Source organism: Zalophus californianus, chromosome 8, assembly GCF_009762305.2.
Source record: "Zalophus californianus isolate mZalCal1 chromosome 8, mZalCal1.pri.v2, whole genome shotgun sequence".
Taxonomy (NCBI): domain Eukaryota; kingdom Metazoa; phylum Chordata; class Mammalia; order Carnivora; family Otariidae; genus Zalophus; species Zalophus californianus.
Window position 1 is genome coordinate 80,657,228 of NC_045602.1, and position 23,351 is coordinate 80,680,578.

At 44.9% G+C, this 23,351-nt stretch overlaps 1 protein-coding gene across 6 annotated transcripts in view; it reads right to left on the bottom strand.

Annotated features, from left to right (window-relative positions):
- TBC1D8 (TBC1 domain family member 8) overlaps nucleotides 1-20,894 on the bottom strand; it is a 101,083-nt gene extending 80,189 nt beyond the window's left edge. For 4 of the 6 annotated variants that reach the window (XM_027623192.2, XM_027623189.2, XM_027623188.2 and 1 more), the window contains exon 1: nucleotides 20,586-20,893. In XM_027623192.2, coding sequence (XP_027478993.2) covers nucleotides 20,586-20,712 — 127 coding nt within the window. In that variant the 5' untranslated portion in view covers nucleotides 20,713-20,893. Of the gene's footprint in view, nucleotides 1-20,585 lie in introns of all 6 variants that reach the window. The other 2 variants (XM_027623186.2, XM_027623193.2) reach the window with 2 other exon arrangements.
- Between the last annotated feature and the right edge of the window lie 2,457 nt (nucleotides 20,895-23,351).

Here is a 23,351-nt window from a genome sequence, read left to right on the forward strand (position 1 = left end):
GTGAATTAATTTCCTCTGAGCAACTGATATTTTTATGCCTGTTTAAAAAACAAGTGGTCTCCCATGACAGATGCATTCATCATCCAAACAATCGAGCAGGCTTCCGGCCACTCCTCTGTCCAACAGCCAACAAGCACAGTCGGCAACACGGCACCTCTGGAGCCCACGGGGCGCCCGGGGCCAGGGTTCAGATTCTGAAAACAGACTCCCACATTCCTGAACCTGCTATTCACAGCCACTCCCTCTCAAGAGTAGACAAAATGAGCAGTTAAAAAAAATTGTAGGAAATATCCCATTTTCCATGTCTTAGGTACCCAGACCAGAATAACAGTATTTTTACAGATTTATGAAACTCCTGCAAAGACAGAAACTTGAGAAAATAGATTTAAAAAAAAAAAGCTTCCTTGCAGAAGTTGTATTTTGACAAAGCAAGGCAGATTTAATCTGTTAGATTTTTATTTATTTTGGGGCACCTGGGTGGCTCAGTCGGTTAAGCGTCCACCTTTGCCTCAGGTCATGATCCCAGGATCCTGGTATTGAGCCCCAAGTCGAGCTCTCTGCTCAGCGGGGAGCCTGCTTCTCCCTCCCTCTGCTGCTCCCCCTGCTTGTGCTTGCTCTGTCAAATAAATAAATAAATAAAATCTTAAAAAAGAATTTCATTTATTTTAAAAATCCTTATTTCTGTTTCAAAAAAGTCCTGCCTTTACTTCCAGTAATCCTCTGAAAAAAGCAACCAAAACCACAAGCCCTCAAGATCAGAAATAAATGTCAGGCAATGTTTCCTGTCTTTTTACACCTAAGAGTAGTGTGAACTAGCTTGCAGATATGAGGTAGAGCCTCTTTTATGGTGTAGCACCATGATATGGCGCCCAGAGGTTTACAGATATCTAAAGGTATTGTATAAAAACTGTCACCTAAAAAAATTTTTTCTTGGGGCACCTGGGTGGCTCAGTCGGTCCAGCATCTGCCTTCGGCTCAGGTCATGATCCCAGGGTCCTGGGATGGAGCCCCACATCAGGCTCCCTGCTCAGCAAGGAGTCTGCTTCTCCCTCTCCTTGCCACTCCCCTGCTTGGTTTCTCTCTCTCTCTCTGTCAAATAAATACATAAAATCTTTAAAAAAATTTTTCTTTTAATAAAAAAAAAAACCGTCACCTTTCCCTAATACCAAAGTCAGGCAGAGTAACCAAAATGCATAGGTTAAATTCAGAGATATCCCAAAACTTCATTTGAGTTTGCAACTCTTTCTTCATCCATCCGACATTTTAATTGCTGGCATTAATTAATTACAGTAGTTAATTAATTACAGGTAACAAATTTGAACTCCCTCTTCTTCCCCTTTAGATTCTATTAGGTTATAATGTCTTGAAGGTAAGAACTGTCTACCACAAGCATCTCTACTGCGCACATATGGACTTTCCATAAATACTTGTTGAGGGTTGCTGACTGATCAGCTTTATAGCAAGAAAAAGTGCCAGGGCTCTGCTAACAATAGTTTGACAATTCAGATGGCTATACCAGTCTCAGTTTGCAAAATGAGGACACCAAGTGGCGTAGACAAGTCTTCATGCACAGATTAAATGAGATAAAATAGATGAAAACACTATGAAAAGTAAAATACAATATGCAAAAATGCTGATTATTGCAGAGTAGTAAGCAATAATTTTTTTTAAAAAATAGGAAGTTTGGAAGAAAAAGGCATTACAACTTGGCTGTTCTTTCTTGGAGAAAACGAAGACTGACAACTGTAAGTAATAAAGACAGATAAGGTCAATTTTAGACAGTGACCAAGTCTTGAGGTGGGCAGAGCAAGAGAGCTTTCTTATCTAATTCTCTGGAGACAGCTTCACTATTTCTGAGCAAGTGAAAATTATATCCACAGCCCCTTCTACTTTCTCCTCCTTCCCTTTGCTTCCTCTCCTCTCTAAGATTAGAAGGACTCTCCCTAGTCACTTGCTAGATGTGACTAGCCCCAGAGACACAGGAACTGGAGGGTTTATTCCTCAGAGGTTATTTGGAATTCTGGGCAAGAGCCAGAGACCTGACACCCAAGCTATGAATAGTAAGTCTTAGACCCAACCTGCCCCTAAAGAAACAGATCTTGAAATGCTAGAAATACTCAGCTCACTTCACCTACCACAGAAGGGATATGTCCACCAGCTATGGACAGTAGGCTTGACTATGTAGAAAAGAGCGAGCTCTGCAATCAGAAGAAGACTCAGCAGGAGGTCGGGAGTGGGGGTGGCAAACGGGTGAAGGGGGCCAAAGTGTACAAACTTCCAGTTATAAAATAAATAAGTCCTAGGGATATAATGCACAGCCTGGTGCTTATAGTTAATAAGACTATATCGTAGGGGCACCTGGGTGGCTTAGTCGGTTAAGCATCCGACTCTTGATTTCAGCTCAGGTCATGATCTCAGGATCATGAGATCAAGTCCTGTGTCAGGGTCCGCACTGAGGGTGGAGCCTGCTTAAGATTCTCTCTCTCCCTCTGCCCTTCCCTGCTCATACTCTCTCTCTAATAATAATAATAATAATAATAATAATGTATTGTATATTTGAAAGTTGAAAAAAGTAAATCTTAAAAGTTCTGTCACAAGAAAAATAAACTTGTAACTATGTACAGTGACGGATGTTAACTAGACTTATTGTGGTGATCATTTCATGATATATACATATATCAAGCCATTAGGCTGTATACCTAAAACTAATATCATGTTATATGTCAATTCTATCTCAATTTAAAAAAGATGACAACAACTAGACACAAAGAGAATGCTGTGAAATCGCTGACCTTTCAGAGCCACAGGGAACTACAGAGATGAGAGGGACCAGCCTGCTTATTTGACAGGTGAGGAATCTGAGCCTCAAGAAGGTTGGGCAGATGTCTCAGGGATCACACAGCACCAGGAATTTACTGCATATGTGAGACTGAAGCCCAGCTCCTGAGTCCTATCCCAGGCTCTTCCCACTGATTCTGTCTCACCCTTCAAAAGTGAAGACCACCACATACCCTCACCTACAACTTCCAATTATTCCAGGTAACAAGGGGGAGGATAGACTAATATTAACTAAGCACTGCAGCTATCAAGCACCATCCCAGTACTTCAGATCCATTTTTTTTGCTAATTACTATCATAATTACAAAATTTGTATTAGTAGTATTAGCTCCATTTTACTGAAGAGGAAACTAAGGCCCAAGGTCATACAAGTCAGAAGAACAAGATCTCCGTCCTTTTCTAACTCCTGATAGTCCTATCCTTTTCCCCAACAACACTTAAAGAAAACTAGATAAAGGTGTAATTGATAACATGGTAGAAAAATCCACCAAAACTAAATTCACCTTAAGCACTCCACTCCGTATCTTAACTCTGAAAAACAAACATATGAAATCCAAAACAAACAAGAGTAAACCTGAAAATGCCCAACTCAAATTCTAATTCGTTTTGTGTTGTGTTTTTTTTTTTTAATGAATTGCAATGCACCTCTAAACAAGCTTCAGTTCTTCTCTTCAATTCTCTACTCAACTCTAATAGGAAGAGAAAAACATCTCAAGAGCTAGGCTGAGAGTATTCAAGAAGCTGGAGACCTAGGACCAGAGCCACGGGCCCAGCAAGACAGTCCTAGCCATTCAGTCAAGCCCACAGAGGCCAGAAGAACCTGAGAATCAAATGCAAAAATCAGGAGTCTCCTCGAAAATTAAATATAGAATTCCTGTACAATCCCACAATCCCACTTCTAGGTATATATCCAAGAGAACTGAAGGCAGAGACTTGGATACTTGCACACCTATGTTCATAGCCGCATCATTCACAATAGCCAAAAGGTAGAAGCAATTCAATGTCTATCAATAGACGACAGGTCAAGCAAAATATGGTATATACATGCAATGGAATTTTATTCAGCCTTAAAAAAGAAGGAAGTTCTGACATAGGCTACAACATGGATGAACCCCAAAGACATTCTGCTGAGATAAGCCAGTCACAAAAAGACAAATACTGTCTTTTGATTCCACTTATATGAGGGACCTAGAGTAGTCAAACTCATAGAGACAGAAAGTAGAATGGGGGTGGCCAGGGGCTGGGAGGAGGGGAGAATGGGGAGGTTGTGAGACAGAGTTCCAGTGTGGGAAGATGAAAAAGTTCTGGAGATGGATGGTGGTGATGGTTATATAATAATGTGAATGTACTTACAGCCACTTAACTATACACTTAAAATGGTTAAAATGGGAGCACCTGGGTGGCTGAGTCATCAAGAGTTAAGCATCCAACTCTTGATTTCCTTCAGCTCAGGCCATGACTTCAGGGTCCTAAGATGGAGCCCTGCATTGGACCCCGCACTCAGCAGAGTGTCTGCTTGTCCCTCTTCCTCTGCCCCTCCCCCTGCACTCACATGCATGCGCTCGCATGCTCTCTCTCAAATAAATAAATGAATAAAATCTTTTTAAAAAAATGGTTAAAATGGGGTGCATCTGGGTCGCTCAGTTGGTTGGGCTTCCAACTCCTAATTTCGCTGGGGTCGTGAGATCAAACCCAGTGTTAGCCTCTGCCCTCAGCAGGGAGTCTACTTGAGATTCACTCTCTCCCTCTCCCTCTGCCCCCTCCCACTCCCCCCACACGTGTGCGTGTGCGTGCATGCACCCTCTCTTAAAAAATAAATAGGTAAATCTTTTTAAAAGAATGGTTAAGATAGTAAGTTTTCTGTTCTATATTTTTAAAAATTTGTTACTTAACGCCTTTTAAAAACAAAATAAAACAGGGTCTCAACAGACACCAGCCCAGCCCAAGATGAGGGGGAGCAGGTCTGGAGGAGCTAAGCTGGGCTGGGGGATGAAGCCATGGGAACTCCTGTTTCAGGAGTCCCTTCACCTTTCTGAAAAGGGCTAAACTCAATCTTAAGTGAAAACAGAGCAAGAGCATCACTGCCTCTGATCAGTCAGGCTCCCCACCTGTGAAAGAAGGCATATGGCTGGTGGCCTCCAAAACCCCAGCTCCAACATTCACCCTGCTGTCACCCTCAGAGGCATGACAACTGGGAGTCCCAGCGGTGGCGTGGAGGTCATCCTCGTGACTGGGAGACTTGAACCCACAGCTGCTGAGGTTATTTTTAAATAGGAAAATGAGTCCACTTCATTCCAGTCACCTACAGACGGCTGCTGAGTGGCTTCACAGAAAGGGAAAGGGAGCAGGGGCACCCAGAAGCACCTCAGAAGCCAACCGTGCCAACACTTCCAGAGCACAGGAAGGCTGAGGCTGTGGCCAGCGTCCGTACCCCAAGGCAGAGCCCAGAAGGGCCCCGAGCCAAGCTGCGCTGCCTCCGTCCCTGAGGACGAAAAGGCGTCAGAAAGACTTCAAGGGGCCAGAAGCTACTTCAGTTCTTCTGGTCCTGCCACAGGGCTCATAGACAGTGTCTCTAAGACTGGCAAGAACCGAAAATCTAGGGCTCAAGGGCCCTAACTTAGTTGACTAAATAGTTCAGTTTTTAAGAGCAAGGACTACAAAAACCAACCTTTTAGAGTGTGGTAAAGACAACACAAAATGTTTTAATGAAGGAAGTTTAAAATGAGGCTGACATTTTTCAGGGGACCTGCAGTGCACACTTGAGAATTCTAGTCCTAGGTTAACTACTAGAGAAGCAATTACTAGAATAGAGTCACTCTAGATTAATTACTGTAGTAGAGTAGGTTCCCTGAGGGCCAGACTTTTGTTTTGTTCACTGCCTGGAAAAGAGCTAGGCACACGGAGGCACACAGTAAATACTTGCTGCATCAGTCTGTTTTCCTAGCTTTTCATTCTTTGAAATTCAACTGTTTATTGACCACAGTGAAGGCCTAACCTAACACTGCAACATATACATATGATATATCAAAGTCACTTACGATTTGGGGCAGGTGGGGAATATCTATACACACCACCTGCCCTGCTGCACATGGCACCTAGGACCACAAGAAACCTCAACTCTTTTAAAAAGCAGGTTACATGGGGAACCTGGGTAGCTCCCAGTCGGTTAGGCGTCTTGACTCTTGATTTTGGCTCAGGTCATGATCTCGTGTGCGTGGGATCAAACCCTACCTCGGGCTCTGCACTGAGCGTGGGGCCTGCGTGAGGTTCTCTCCCTCCTTTCTATCCCTCCCCACCCCGGCTCATGCTCTCTCTAAAAAAGAGTAGGTTACAAAATGGTTGTTTCAATGAGAAAAGCAGAGGATGCTTAGTTCAGACTTACAATAAAGTTATTTTTTCCTGCAGAAATTTCCCAAAGGGTTTTTTTTAAAGTTATAGGTATATTTTATATTTTGTTATTATAGTCTAAAAATATCTCTATCAAAGTGGACAAATGCTCCACATTTAAAAAGTTATTTATCTTTTTATTTGGAAATAACTTCAAGCTCATAGAATAGCTTCAGGGGCACCTGGGTGGCTCAGTCGGTTGGGCGACTGCCTTCGGCTCGGGTCATGGTCCTGGAGTCCCGGGATCGAGTCCCACGTCGGGCTCCCTGCTCAGCGGGGAGTCTGCTTCTCCCTCTGACCCTCTTCCCTCTCGTGCTCTCTATCTCTCATTCTCTCTCTCTCAAATAAATAAATAAAATCTTAAAAAAAAAAAAAGAATAGCTTCAGGAATTAAAACAGGACAAAGAACACTCATAAACCTTTTGCTTTGAAACAGATTTGCCTACTGTTAACAGCGTACCCCATTTGCTGTATTATTTGCTCTCTTTCTCTTGATATGATAGGATATAATATACAATATAATCACACCCACTTTTTTTTCTGAATCATTTGAAGGGAGACCTAGTCCCATGAATAGGGAGGGGTATCCTCTTACAAAACAATAGCGTCCTTATCAACTTCACTAAGTGTAACACACGCCATGTGTATCCCAGTGTCGTCGCTGACCCGACAGCATGTTGGTAGCATGTTTCCCCTTCCAGGTCAGGACCCATTCTAGGGTTGGGCATTACACTCAGCCATGTCTCTAGCTTCCTTTAATCCTCAGCCTCTTTTGTCTTTTACCACAGACATTGTGAAGACAAAGGTCCCCATCCCCCTTTTTTGGCTTTTGACAGTTTTGATCAATCAAGTTATTCTTAGTTTGTAATAAAAAAACATGCTTACCTCTGAAATATTTATATTTGTAGATTTTTAAATTTATAGATTTGTCCACGTTTTAATCATGTGCTCTGTACTTAAAATGTACATCTTTCTGAAGATGTGATGGGAAAATTATCTGATTTATACTATTCTGATTCTAAATACAACTTTTCAGGAATGTATACAGCAATACTATACACACAGCATATTAGAGATTGTGTTTCCAAAGCTGCAATTATGATCTCTTTTGCTGTGAGTATCTCTCTCTTAGATTCTCCCTCCCTCCCTCTTATCCCTCCTCTCTCTCCTTCCCTCCTTCCCCCCCCATTCCCTCCCTCCCACACACACACCTGGTATAAATGGATGCTCACCTATGGAAACTCTGGTCTTGAACCTTACCAAGATTTCAGGCACCATCAACACATTTCTGGCTTTGCCTACAGTTAGGGTGTCTGCAAATTTTAATTCAAAGAAAGTAAATAATGTACTAACATATGGTTCTAACTTAACTTTTGGCTATGAAATAGAGAATACTCAAATCTGGCTTTCCAGGTCATATAGGAAGTTAAAAATCACACAAGAAAAGCAGCTTTTACAGTGGGATACACATCCTAGTGAAGAGAACTTTCCCATTCCTCAAGAGGCTCTCCAACCCCTTTTCCTCAAACCCGAACGTTTTATTTGGATAAATGAGGACAAGCAAAAGGCTGCAAGACAAAACAACGTCCACTTAGCGCAGACCTTTTTTCACGGCAAGCATCTAACAGTAGACGTCAGAACTGTAGCTCCAGTAAATGCTACCATCCACCTCACCTAATAGCAATTCCCAAATTACTATGCCCAAGGGTAGTGTGATCACTCTTAGCTTCACCTGGCCGCGAAGCTGGCTCAGGTCTTTTACCTCAAACCAGCAAGCGGCAGTACAAATAAACACACATCTCATGTTCAACTCATCAAAGTCAACAATATGCACTGGCCAGAAGCAAGACAACTACTCATGTAGACCGCCCCTCAATCGAGAAGAATGGGCCCTGGTGTGAGCTCCCTAGGGGGCTGGAGGCTCCACAGAGGCCCCCACTTCCCAGGAACTCTAGTAACATGCACAGATTACCAAGAAGGGGGCCCTGATGATTTTAAGGGTTATTTTTCAAGCAATTTTTGTTCTTCAACGTGATTTTGGAAACTAATACCCACATTTTGAGACAGCTCCTTTATACTGAGATTAAACAGTGTCCACTTTGAAATCTGAATGAGTGTCCAAATTCTCCTTTATCTCAAAAACGTAAGGAAGCTAAAGGTTAAAACAAAAACACACATGAATGTGCATGCGTGCATACACACACACACACACACACACACACACATTTGGGCTCCTTGCTGTGACTGAATCCTTGATAGATGGAACATTGTGAGCTATACATTCCTAAAGGAATCTTAATGCCTTGCTTACATTTTACATTTATTTTTCATTATAATAGCAATATAACAGAAACTCAAAATCCAACTTTAGCTCACTATGCGCCCAGCGTAGGTGTAATATCCTAATCTCTACCTGAGGTTGAACTATGCTGTTTCTTCCTTTTAAAATTGTGTTTGTCATGCAAATACTGCTTCACAAGTGAAAAAATGCAGAGGTTCCTTCCAAACTTTCATCACTAGGCCAGTACCACTTTCTAAAGATTTTATTTATTTATTTGAGAGAGAGCACAAGCACAGGGCGGGTGTTGAGGGCCCAGAGAGGAAGCAGCAGACTCAGAGCCTGACCCAGGTCTCTATCACAAGACTCTGAGACCATGACCTGAGCTAACAGGCAGACGCTTAACCACTGAGCCACCCAGGTGCCCCTAGGACAATCCTATTTTAAGAATGCTAACACATTTCCTTATTAAAACATCCCTATATCCCAAACATTGGGCCACGAACTTATTTAAAACTCTGTTGAATGGACTCAATTATTCAGGATATCAAACTTCCTGGTCAATCTTTGTAATTTACTGAAACAATATTTAATCTGTATTTTCCTTCTAGAAATAAATTCTATTGTTTGAATCCTGATATCATTATTGAAAACAAAAGACTATTTACATAGTGAAAACCCCAAACACAATGGTTCAAGGGACATCCCACACACAGGCACCTCAACATGGCACCAAATGCCAAGCAAGTAACAATCAAGTTTTAAGTTGCCATGGTTTCCTCAGAGAATTTCTTTCGGCTGGTGACACAACCACTATCCAGTGCTAAGCCAACATGCCTGGGATCCATTTAAGTTAGTTCATCTTTTTGGTAGTCAGTTACAGATTCTTTGAGGTAGTTTTTTCCCCCGCAGTACTGAGTACTTAACCTTATTTCCAAACCAAACTTCCTGGAGAATTGTCTCTTGAGGTCCTGCTCACCTAGCTGCCTTATCTACTTTGCTGATCTATTCGAATCCTAGCCATTGCCCACTTCGAGGCCCAGCAGCCCCTCCCCAAGTTCACACCTACAGATGCAGCTTTCAACAGACCCTCTACCATTTGCTGACAAATAATAAGTTTGTAATAACAACCAAAACCCCACCAAATCCCACCTTGATAAAGCTGCCTCCACATGCATGCTTATTTCCTCCCCAGCCTTCCACTCCTACATCCCGCCTACCTGCACCCAAACTGCTCCCACTGAGGGTGTCAAGGTCCCACAAGCCTTTCCATACCATACTGCAGAGTCCATCCTGCTTCCCTCCCTCCTTCTTGAATACACTTTTCTCTTGACCTCTGGGAAATACACTCTGCTCATTTCCTCCCATTCTCCTGACCACTCCCCAGCCCCCTCTGTGTTTTCCTCCCCCTACAAGCCTTTCTAGACAGCTCATAAGCACATCAAACTGAACTTGCCCAGACAGCTTCTCAGAGGCCACAGAGCTCTTACACAGGCTGTTTCCTCTGCTCAGAGCCTCTTTCCTCCATGTTTTACCCACCTAACACCATCCTACATACCCTGTGGGTCTTAGTTGAGATCACAGGTCCTGAGAAATGCATCCTGACACTCCACCCTAAACTAGCTCCCCTGTTATTCCCTCTCATTGCCCCCACCTCCCCTGCACTTACCACCATTTATAATTCTGTATTTCGTGGTTTAATTATCACCCTACCACCACCACTAGCTTTCCCCATTTCTCTAGGTGATAAGCTTCATGAGAATACAGGGCCTGGCATTGTTGAATGAAATGTTCTTTCGGCTTTTTCTTCTTCTCTACATACATATAATTAAATGGATTTTGCAAACATATCTAGAAAATACAACAGTTTGAAGTATGAAATCTTCCACTGTTATTATAAAACTCTTATAATAATCATAATGATACTAGTAACTGTTTTGCAGGTGAAGAAACTGAGACCCAGAAAGGAATGGGTTAGTCATAGAACCACATCTCTGAGGCTAGGTCAGAGATAAAAACTTGTAACTCGAAACTGATTTCCTCTCTAGAGGAAAAAAAAAATCCAGAATAGCTATCTTTTAATTTCAAATGAAAGTACCTGACTAGATTAGATGCATTTCTGAAAATAGTTCCTAAGTCTCTGTGAAATTGACACACCCCACACATGCTAGACATTTTGAAAGCTAAATATAGTTTACTGAGAGGACAGATATCTGAGGCATGGGCAATCCAAGAGTAATCATGGTCCATGAGGTAAGAATGCAACAATGCTTCAATGCCTCTCTCTCCTTATCCCCATTACTCATACAGAGCTGGTAACCAGAAAAAATGCCAAGCTCTCCCAAATTTTAGATTCAGTTTACATTTTATCCAATTTACATGTGCATGTAAAGAAACATATAATTCTACAAGGTTCGGTGAGAAACACAACAGCCCCCCACCCCTCCCTACTCTCACTTCCCACCTCCCCGCAAGCAACCACCTCCAATTCTTAACTGATTCTTTTTGCCTTTACCTTTGCATCTCTGAAGAATATGTTTGTATTACTATCTCTTGAATTTTTAGTTGAATCACTCACCGACAGCTTTCAGAAGTAGAGGGTTTAGTTCCTTTTCATTGACCACCACCACCTAGCACTCACACCTCACTTAGGCTTGGTTGGATCACTAGACAATATTTACATTATTATAACTATGTGAACATTATTGAGAGCTGAGCTTTGCAGTAAAACTGTGAAACCTGTCCTAACCTGTACAACTTTTGATTTTCCCTGGAGTTCATAATTGCCCCAGAATTCTTGACTGATTTAGCTTTTTACATATCAATAATTTACCCAAGGGATGCCTGGTGGCTCAGTCAGTTAAGCATCCCACTCTTGATTTCGGCTAAGGTCATGGTCTCAGAGCTGTGAGACTGAGCTGAGCCCGGAGTCCGGCTCCACACTGAGCATAGAACCTGCTTAACCTCTCCCTCTGCCCCTCCCCCCACCTCATGCAAACACTAAGAGAAATAAATAAAAGTAACAACTTACTCACGATTCCTCTCTAGTATGCAGACCTCCCTTCAGCATGTGCAAGAAAGTTAGGTGCTCTACCCATTTCTCTTCTCCTCCGAGCCTTCCTGCAGCCTTCCGCCCCACTCCAGTCTGGACCGAGAAGTCGCTCAGCTGTTACCTCAGGATTCCCCTTCATCATCACCCTAGAGTTTCGCTTTTAAGGACTTCTTTTTAAACAACAGAAAGTCTAAACTCTTGCGGGAAAAGATTGTACACTTGACTGCATGAAAATTAAGAATGCTGGTTCTTCAAGAAGATAATAAAAATGAAAATGAAAAGTCCAGTCACAGAGAAACTTTTTAATACTTCGAAAATACAGAACACATAGACACATGTGCATGTATACAAACAAACACACACACACAAAGCTCCTAAATTAAGAAAGAGACACTTCCCGGGGCGCATGGGTGGCTCAATCAGTTGAGCGTCTGCCTTCGGCTCAGGTCGTGATCCCAGGGTCCTGGGATCAAGCCCCGCATCAGGCTCCCTGTTCCGTGGGGAGCCTGCTTCTCCCTCTCTGTCTCTTATGAATAAAGAAAATTTAAAAAAAAAAAAAAGACACCTCCCCACGCCTGAGGGTACAGAGCCATGTGACTTGCTTCAGCCAATACAGAATGATAGGGGCACCTGGCTGGCTCAGTCGGTAGAGCATGTGACTCTTGAGCTCAGGGTGGTGAGTAAAGTTAATAGAAGGGATAGGTGTCACTTCCAGGTGCAAGCTCTAAAAACCAGCACGAGATTCACCAAACTGCTTCCCCCCCTACCACGTACCCAGGGAAACATTAGGAATGGAGCCTCCATTAGCCCGTATTTGAGTGCCTACACAAGAGAACCCTGGGGGCCCACACTGGCTATATACCATAGGGGAGAAATAAACTAATGTGGGTCCACAGAGATGTTTGGGGTGTTTGTTACCACAGCATAACCTAGCCCATTTTGGCTGACATACCCAACAAGTTCACTTACAGGTATATTCTCTGGAGAAACTTTCACACATATGAACATTATACAAGAATGTTCATAGCAGCATTATTTGTAATTAAAAAAAAAGAACTAGAAACCCAAATATCAACTTACAAGGGAATGAATAATGGATTACTACTCATGAGCAAAAATGAATGAACGTGGCCACACACATCAACATGGTTCAATGTTAGAGAAACATAAACATATATGTATATGTAAATCTATAAATATAACTGGGATATGGAAAAACAAGCTTCAAAAAAAGGTATTATTCCTTTTGTATAAAGTTATAAAAGCACACAAAACTCAATGTATTGATTAGGGAGGGGAATGTAATCAGAAAAACACACAAGAGATCTCTTAAACTCTGTAAATATTCTGTCTTAGTAACAGGTGATAGGTATTGTATTACTTATACTTTATATTTACATTACATCCTCCTATGCACATAGATTTCCTATATTTTTTATTTTATTTTTTTTTAAGATTTTATTTATTTAGGGCGCCTGGGTGGCTCAGTTGGTTGGACGACTGCCTTCGGCTCAGGTCATGATCCTGGAGTCCCGGGATTGAGTCCCACATCGGGCTCCCTGCTCGGCGGGGAGTCTGCTTCTCCCTCTGACCCTCCTCCCTCTCATGCTGTCTCTCATTCTCTCTCACACAAATAAACAAAATCTTAAAAAAAAAATTAAAAAAAAAGATTTTATTTATGTATCTGACAGTGAGAGGGAACACAAGCAGGGGGAGTGGGAGAGGGAGAAGCAGGCTTCCTGCCGAGCAGGGAGCCCGATGCGGGGCTCGATCCCAGGACCCTGGGATCATGACCTGAGCCGAAGGCAGACACTTAACAACTGAGCCACCCAGAAGATTTCCTATTTTAAAGCTTCAGGCAAACTGCAATCCTATTTACTATTTTTTAATTTCCCTTCTCTATCAGTAACTACTTGTTCAGAATAAAACCAACCACAGAATACAGTATCCTTTCCTAAGGAAAATTTCTTTGGGGCTGTTGATTTGGCTGTTGATTTTTCCTTCCTTTTTTAAAAGTGAAAAGCAGGAAGCAGAAAAATAAAATCTGGTGGAACGACAGACCCACCAAATGTTCAAGAATATTAATGACTCAACTTCGTAGAGCTGTGTCAGTTGGCAGGTGATGTACTAGGGAAATCATTCTGGGTCTGTATAGGATCATTTACATAAAGGTTACCAAGGGGCAGTTCTAACAGCTGGGCTGGTGCAGCTGACAAACTACGGCTAGTCCTTACAGGCACGCAGCGCAGGCGTGAGAAAAAGCAATGACAACACTCTATATTATTTATTCCAGTTTTTTTGCATAATTCCCATTTCCAGGATGACACAAAACATTTCTCAGCCTCAAAGGCTCACACCTATCAATTCTACTTGGACATCCATGTATTCACTAAGTTTTTATTGAGTGCTCTAGCAACAGAAACCGTTCCAGTGCTGGAGGAATAGTGGTGAGGGACCACCTCACCACTCCGTCCTGAAGCTCATGGTCTGGCTCCCTAGAAAGTGATAAAGCCACAAAGCGCCACATCATGGCACAGTGTGAGTGCTATAAAGGAAAAGCAGAGGGGGGTAGAAGATTGGATCAGAGGAGGGAGGGGTCCAGGGCACCATCCCCAGGCAGTGGACTCAGGCTGAGATCTGAAGGGTGGGAGGGGGAGGTGAGGGCACCCCTAGGCCGAAGGGACAGCAAGGTGAGGTCTTGGGAAGTACCTGACAAGCTGGAGGGTCTGTGCTTACAAGGAGAAAGCGAAGGAGAAAGAGCCTCAGAGGTGGTACAGGATAGCTCATGAAACACCCAAGCAGCTGTTAAAATTTGCTCGGGGCTGATTTCAATACAAATGATTAAAGTTCTTAAAATTAGGGGGAAAATCTGTCCTGAAAATATGATCAGATTTACTACTTTCATTTAAAATAAATTCCTCCTCTAACCAGTGCTGCCAGAATACAGAGTCAAGATCATAAAATTCTATCCCTTCACAGCTAATAAATGAATTCTTTAAAAGCTACAAGCCTCTCAATCATTTTCAGCTCTTCCTAAAGGGTTCCAATTAGGCTGAAATGGCTGGCCCCTGCTAGTGCACCACCCACACATTTGTACCTCAGGGCAGAGAGGCCTTGAGCTAGTTTATTGAATTTTTAGTTTATTCCCCGAGGGACACAGTCCCTGCCTTGTTTGATTACCTAATTACAGTGCCCTTATTATGCTTTCATTAAATGCAACTGTTCGAAACCCCAAAGCTTTTATTAATGGCTTATCAGCCCTTAAAAATGTTATCAGTTATTTTACCTGCATATCTGTATTGGAAGATATCTTCCAATTTATGCTCCTAAAAATCAAAGTACTTCCTTTATTTGTGTTTCTTCCTTATTGCGCTTCTGGAAAACAAGACCAAGGCATGTAAGACTCTTTAGCCAATATCTGGGAGATCTTACACAATGCAAAGACTGCCTGGTTAAACCGAAGAGTTTTGTTGGTGGTGAAAATTAAATCCACCAACAAATTCAGGGGCACCTGGCTGTCTCAGTTGGTAGAACATGTGACTCTTCCTCTCAGGGTCGTGAGTTCAAGCCCCACATTGGGTGTGGAGCCTAATTTAAATAAATAAAGAAATAAATGCATGCATGCAGGCAAAAAAACCACCAACAAATTCAGCTACCTGAGCAAGACTACAACCAATACGGAATGGTCTAGCCAAGAAAGGCAACGTCTGGGTTTCACCAGTTTCCAACCTTTCAACAGAGTCATTCTGAGCAAGGCTAGTGACCCCACATGAATCCCTGGTGTTAGTTTCAAATCCCCCAGACTTTGTTCGGGACACTGTTCCAAAGACAGCAGGCAATTCACTCTGGGCACGGTCACTCACTCAATGCCTAGAACACCAAGGTGAAGTTCCCTTTATTTACTAGGATTTAACAAAGGGTTTCAAAGAAGCTCTGTAAGGAAATCCTGCTAGCACAAACTGCTATTTAAATATTTAACTTTCCAATTACACTTATTAAATACTGCAGTAATAGGGGTGCCTGAGTGGCTCAGTGAGTTAAGTCACGATCCCAGAGTCCTGGGACTGAGTCCCTGCTTTGCAGGGAGTTTGCTTCTCCCTCTCCCTCTGTGCCTCCTCCCACTCACTCGCTCTCGCATGCTCTCTCTCAAATAAAATCTTTAATACATACATACATACTGAGGTAATAGATAAGTATTTCTATATCCTTCACTACAATGCAAACCTCTTTCTTTACAACACGTTTATTCTAAGAAGCCTTTCGTTAGTCAATTCTTTAAGTGTTACTTCCCCCTTTTTTTTTTCCCCAAACCTCAGGGGTGGCAAATGCAGCTAAGCCCCTCATATAGTTTTAACTTTAAGCCTTGTTTGAATTGGAACTCTCATGCATTGCTGGTGGAAATGTAAAACGGTACAGCCACAATGGAAAATAGTTTGTAACCCTCTAAAGTAAACTTCATTATTGTCCCTGTCTTGAAGCTGTTACAACTAAGGTTCAACGAAACGAAATAAACTAGCTCAAGGTCTCTCTGCCCTGATTTGTAAGCAACAGACTTATCTTGCCTCAAAGCCCCTATTTTCCATACACCCTGCTTCCTCCCCATGACCCTAGCTATTGGGGAAACTGTTAGCCCCTATTACAATGCAATGACAGGAACAGGGGCTGAAGGTAAACATTCTGAAAAGCAGAAAACATCAAGATTTTCTTCAAATTACAATTTTTTAACTGCCAGCTTCTTTGGGAAAAGAAATTCAAGATTATACAGGAACACACAACACTGAAAAAGAAAATCCTTCAGAGGGGCCATCTGGGTGGTGACATTCGGTCTTTAAAGTTACATCTGTGCTGCTCATTTTAAGTGCTTCAGGGAACACTGGGGGAGAGGACAGCAATGGTGTGTTCTGTCTGCACCTCCCAAATGCTAACTTCTCCCATTCAGTTCTCCCAGAGCTCAATGAACTTTTTTTTTTAAGAATTTATTTATTTGAGAGAAAGAATGAGATAGAGCATAAGAGGGGGAAGGGTCAGAGGGAGAAGCACACTCCCTGCTTTTTAAGAAATATTCCTATACACTGAAACTAATGTAACATTGTGTGTCAACTACATTTAAATAAAAAAGTTAATAATAATAAAAAATCGGGTGCCTGGGTGGCTCAGTTGGTTGGGCGACTGCCTTCGGCTCGGATCATGATCCCGGAGTCCCAGGATGGAGTCCCACATCGGGCTCCCTGCTCGGCGGGGAGTCTGCTTCTCCCTCTGACCTTCCTCCCTCTCATGCTCTCTACCATTCTCTCTCTCTCAATAAATAAAAATCTTTAAAATAATAATAACAACAATAATAAATACTCCCAAGGGCTGGAGACTGTATCCAAGTGAATACCTGTATACCTTGACTTCCTCCCTTCCAGAGCAGCAAAATCACTTCTGTCCCAGGAGCTTTGGAAACATTTTATGATGCTACATTCAGCCACACCATGTTCTAACTGGAGGAAAAGGTCTCTGTCTCCTACTACTGTCCCCAAGCCCAGGATTTCCTTCCCCAGACAGGTCCTAGGGGGTGGTAACAGGCCACATGAAAAGCTGAGGCCATGATCCTTCCCTGGGAAAGAAGGGTGCTACAAAAAAAAGAAGAGGGCTTTGTTTCCCACCCACTCCCTCCAGCTTTCCACAGTGATCAGACTGCCAGGTAAACAGGAAGCCCAGGAGAGAGAGGGGATGTTCCTGTCCCATGTGATCAGCTCAGCCTCTGTCAGAAAAGCTGGACCTCCACTCCCACCCAGCTTTTAAGTGAAAAGTAGAATCCATCATTCATGCATATATTCATCCACATATTCATCCTACAAACGTTTAATGAGCATATACTCTGTGCTAGGCACCATCATAGGTAAAATGCCCACCCTCAGAACAGACAATTTAGCATGGGGAAACAACCAACAAAATGAGTAAGTATATTGTATATTAGAAAGTGAGAGGGCGCCTGGGTGGCTCAGTTGGTTAAGCGACTGCCTTCGGCTCAGGTCATGATCCTGGAGTCCCGGGATCGAGTCCCGCATCGGGCTTCCTGCTCAGCAGGGAGCTTCTCCCTGCTTCTCCCTCTGACCCTCTTCCCTCTCATGCTCTCTCTCATTCGCTCTCTCTCAAATAAATAAATAAAATCTTTAAAAAAAAAAAGTGAGAAAGAGCTATGGAGAAAATAAAACTGGAGATGGATATAGGGAATGTATATAGGGGTGTGTGTATTAACAGGAAGATTAATTATAATCCTCAAAGAAACAAATCCTTTTAGGGGCGCCTGGGTGGCTCAGTCATTAAGTGTCCGCCTTCGGCTCAGGTCATGATCCCAGGGTCCTGGGATTGAGCCCCACATCGGGCTCCCTGCTCAGCGGGAAGCCTGCTTCTCCCTCTCCCACTCCCCCTGCTTGTGTTCCCTCTCTCGCTGTGTCTCTTTCTGTCAAATAAATAAAAGTCTTTAAAAAAAAAAAAAAAGAAAACCTTTTATTTCTGAGGGTGGGCAATTTTTAAACATGTCAGATTAAACGCCAATAGAGATCTCATATGTTTAAGCTCCTACAAATAACAAATTCAGCAACACAATAAAAAGACCCTTCATTACCACTCCCTTACATTTTATTTCCAACCCCTCTTAACCATTTCTACTTGCTTCTCTCCAAAGAAATGCCTAGAACCAGTCAGAATATGCATGTTAGCCTTCATTATTTTCATAAACTCAGTCTTAAGTTTTAAACCTTTAAAATAAATTGCTAAATTAGAATTCTATGTATTCTGAAAACCACCACCAACATGAAGCTGCCCTCTGTGTCATACAGTCTCGACTTTACAACATTCATGTTTGGGTTCAGACCAGCCCATTGGTGGATGTGGTAACTCTGGATTGCTCAATCAGCATGGCTCTGGTTAGTTGCTTCCCAGCTAAAAACCTGAAGGTAAAGAATCCAGCAGCCAAGGAGATGTCACACTTTCACAATCAACAGGAGGTTCTGAGTCCCCAAGAAATAAAGCAAAGTGACATCTTTTTGTGGGGTATTTTTTTTTTGGTCGATCATATTGCCTTTAACAAGAAAACTGTGCAAACTCACTATAAGCCCAAACCAAAGTATACACCAAGAAAGGCCAATGCCACAGGTGGGATGACATGTGACCTCCTTGATTTTGGAATGCAACAAGGAGGGGGGGCTGCATCGTTTTGAGTTTATCGCAGATAGACTCTGGACAGTAAAGCCAGGCTCTCCGGAAGGGAGGTTGACCTCATTCTCTATCAGGCATCCTATCTGAGGCTTTGCCTGGCTTGTCTGGACCTGTCTCCCTTGCTAGAAGTCGAATACCCTGAAGTCTTTCCCAAGGCAGCCACAAGAACACCCCACAGTGTCAGCGAGCAGTGAATTAAGTGATAAAAACACTTGCGGGGCAGATGTTCCATATGTTCAGACCCTGTCCTCACCCTCTACTAAAGGAGACCATTTACAGGCCAGGTACTATGCTTAACATACCAAAAATTAAAATACACTGCCCTTAAAGGACTGGGGGGACAAACCGCTCCTCCGGCCTCTTCGCCTTTGGTGGGCCTCACAGGGCACCACCAACCTCGATTTCCCAAGAGCTCTGGCATGAAGGGACCTACCAAGGCCTCTATGGCCTCCTGCCTCCTACACTAACTCCCTCCTCCCTCAGAGCTTAAAGCAGCTCTCCCAGAGCAGGCCCACCTGCTGCCCAAGCTGTTCCCACTACTCACCACCGTAAGTCACCCCACTACCCCCCTTTCATCCAGATTCCTCAACCACCCTACCACCCTTCCACCCAGAATGCCACCAAGTCATACCCACTCCTTGAGACGCAGCGAAGCCCACCCTCTTAGGGCATCCAACTGCCAGCTTTCTCACCTTCAGAGTCTCAAGTACAGGAAGGTAATTCCCCTTGCAGTTAGCTCTGCTGTTTCGGGGTCTATTGATCACATCTCCCCATTAGACTTTACTCCAGGAGGACCTTCCCCCAGAATAAGCAAACAGTGGAGTCACCAACAGTAAGCCTAGGGACCCAAGCTCAGTCTCTTGACCTCTCTCTCCAGCCGTGGTCTCATACTCATTCCCAGCATAAGGAGGGATGTAATTGGGGAAAAAGGTCTAAGGTCTCTTTTATTTCAGATTCCAAAATTTAGAAATTTCATATAGATTCCCTAGACACAAATGAAAAAGGCTAATAAACTGTTCTTCCATTGACCCACTTAAACAGGTGGCCCAGCTATGCCAGCTGGCCTCAATTTTTCCAAATGCTTGATGTTCACAGAGCTCTGGAGAATAACTTTTAGAAAAAATGCTGTTTTTCACAAATTTTACAAGCCTGAGTTTTTTCCTCCTATCATTGCTTGGAAGAAACAAGTGGGGGAAGGGGTAACTGACCTGCTCAGTTTTGCTACTACGATCATAAGCTTGGGATTCGCACTGCCTCAGTTTCTCCTCCGGGTGCGCAGATGGTCCCCGGCCCGCCGTGCCCACAGACCCGACAGTCCCGGCTTGCCAGGGTCTCCCGAGCAGCGCCGGGCCGTGGGCCGGCCGTGTGTCCCCAGCCGAGACACCACCTGGAGCCTCGGGCGCTTCCAAATGGCCGAGTCAGGGCCGGCCGGGGCGCACCCCACTATCACCTGGCCCCGCACCGCGGCCTGCGCTCCTGCCGGGGCGGCCCTTGCCCCCTCGGCTCGCGCTCCAGTCGGCGTTTCTCCTTCGATTCCTGAGCCAAGTCTGGCCTCCATGCGGTCACTGGGCCAGGCAGCGAAGGCACCTGCCTAGCCCGCAAAAACGCACGAGCCTGCAAGTCCCTTTTGCCACAACCTCGACGGGGGCTTGCAAGAGAAATGCAGAAGAAAGGAAAACAAGCCCGAGGCAGGGCCGTCCCGGCCCGGCGTCTCCCACGAAATCGCCACCTGCGATGCACCCCGGGCTGGGGGCCGCGGGCCCGGCGGGGAGCGAGGTCCGGGGCCCGGCCCGCTGCGCCCGCCCGCCCCGGCGCGCCCCTTACCCGTGAGGCGGCCGCCCCCCTCGCCGTGCCCGCGGCGCCGCTGCAGGATGAAGTAGCAGCTGCTCTTCTGAGTCACCCAGAGCTTCAGGGCGTTCTTCAGCAGCACCTCCTCGGGCTTGAGCCACATTGCAGCGGTCCGACCGCGCCCGCGGGCCCCGGCTCACATCGCCCCGGCCGCCTGCCGCGCCGGGCCGAGCCCGCTGGGGAGGAAGCGGCTGCGGCGGGGACCGCAGCCGGCCGGCGTCCTGCGCTCCGAGAGTCCCGGGAGCGCGGCCGGCGCAGCAAGCCGCTCGCAGCCCGCGCAGCCGCGCAGGCCCCGCCCCCGCCCCGGCTCCGCCCACCGGCCCGCCCCGGCTCCGCCCACCGGCCACCCCCAATCCTCCAGCTCCCGCGGCGCCGCCTGGGTTTCCGAGTCCCAGCTGCTCCAGCGCACAGTTCCGGAGTGGAGGGAGGAAGTCCCATCCCTGCTGCCAGGTTCCCCCCTCCTCTCTCCGCTGCGCTTGCGGGGAGCGCCTCGACTCTTCGCTTTCCTCCGCTGGTCCTGGGAGGCAGCTCGAGACCGCAGGACTTGTCTCCCCGCCCCTCACTCTGAGAGGAGGAGGAGCGAGGGAAAAGGACATCTTGTTCTCACAGCTGCAGGTTGCCCAACCGAGGGCATTTGTTTGTCTTTTGGGGCAACAGAATGCACGACGGAAAACCCAGGTGTGTTTGGAATAACGTAGCATTTAACACAACAAGGAACATTTTTACAGATAACCAAAAAATAGCATTAAAAATTAAAAGCAGTTATTTTCCAATTTTTTAAAAACGCTTGGCGCACGCTTTCCATGCTCTCACGGGGGATCCGACAGCGCTGCTGGAGGTAGCGATATTGTAGGACCCTGAAGCAAGGCATCAGACCAAACTCGAACTGGACGCCCTCGTGGGTGTATTAGGGCTCCCCTGCGAGTCCCCTACACCGCAATGAATTTGTTCGCATTTGTTCTAAGACAATTGAAAGGCTGGGAAATACGGAGTTGGTGATACTAAAGAAAAGCTATAGGGAGTGTGGAGGTAGGATTTTAAAAATGAGTATTTCCTCAAAGCTGTTGTAGAAATAGACACATGGTAGCTGACCTCAAACAAGCTGGTGGTCCTCCTAGCTGTGTCCTGGGAGAGGCAGTTAATCCCAACACCCCTAGCAAAAGAGAAGTAAAGAAAAACTCCCATCAAAATGGCCCTTAGGTTTTGACAAGGGGTCCCTAACAAAATGTGACTTAATTAGGACAGAACTGAAAAGTAGAAGTAAATCCCCCACCCAACATGTGGTAACTGAGTGATGCTTCTCACTGGAAGCCGGGGAATGCGTTTGCAGAGGATCAGAAGGGGTCAGCTCAGAGCCTGGACCTGACCAGGTGGGCTAGAAGCCACGTGAAGAACCCTGTGCCAGGGGCGAACAGAAATGCCCACCCAGAGGGCAGGGGCATCTGTGGTCAAGCACTGGAAGACCACTTACAAATATCCCCTGAGCAAAACTGAGGAAGGAAGTCAGCTCTAATCAGGGGGATTTGGATACCCTGGAGCATACAGAGCCGCCAGGGATGGCAAGAAAATATTCCTTCCAGAAACATTCACTGGAACCTTCCCCTCTCAGACATACTGCCAGGCCCTGGAATTGCAGAGAAGGGGAAATGGCCCCTGCCCTGATGGACACACAGGTAGGCAAAGAGGCACAAAGTATAGTGGGAGTCATGCTGGGGACAATGGGGATGCAGAGAATGAAGGGTCAGTTCTTCAGTGAGGGGATTGAGAACCCCCCCCCAGAACAGCCGTTGTCTGACTGGGGCTTGGGAAATGAATATGTTTTTGCCACCAGATCGTTCCAATTTTAGTATATGTGCTGCTGAAGCGAGCACTTGCCACCAGATCAAGTAGAGAGGACATGTCTGGTAAATGGATCAGTATATATGACATTGTGGTTTAGGGCACAGGGAATGCAGCCTACAGAATTCAGCCTCCTGGGCACAGAGCAAGGTGAAGAAGGCTGGAAAGGGGCCAGTGGAGAATATCTTGCATGGCGGTCACAACACCCTACTCTTGCTCATCTCTGGGTGTTCATCACCTCTTTTGGGTATTATGGTTTGAATTGTGTCCCTCAAAATTCTTTGGTTGAAGTCCTAATTCCCAGTACCTCAGAATGTGACTTTATTTGGAAATAGTCATCACAGATGTAATTTGTTAAGTTACAGTAAGGTCATTAGGGTAGGCCCCAATGCAATATGACTAGTGTCCTTGTAAAAGGGAAATCTGGACACAGACATGCACACAGAACACCTTGTGAATTTGGGAGTTCTGCTGCCACAAGCCAAAGTACTACCAGAAGCTAGGAGAAAGGCCTGGAACAGATCCTTCCCTAATGCCCTCAGAAGGAACCAACCCTACCAACACCTGGATCTCAGGCTTCTAGCCTCTAGAACTGTGAGACAATTTCTGTTGTTTGAAACCACATGGTTTGTGGTCCTTTGTTATGGCAATTCCAGCAAACAAATACAGCTGGCTCCCTAAGCCTGTCTACACCTGTTCAGTAGCAAGTCTCTCGAACCATTCTGAGTTGGATTCTGTTTCCTGCCAAGACCCTGACCCTGGAGCAGCCCCAGGAAAAGTTCCTCAATATGGAATTCTGGCTGGGTTACTCACCTATTTGTGCATGCACAGGGAGCAAAAGGGATGTAGTGATCTGTGACACGCAGAGGCAGCAAGGTACTCAAATCAGCACTGCGGGTAGTA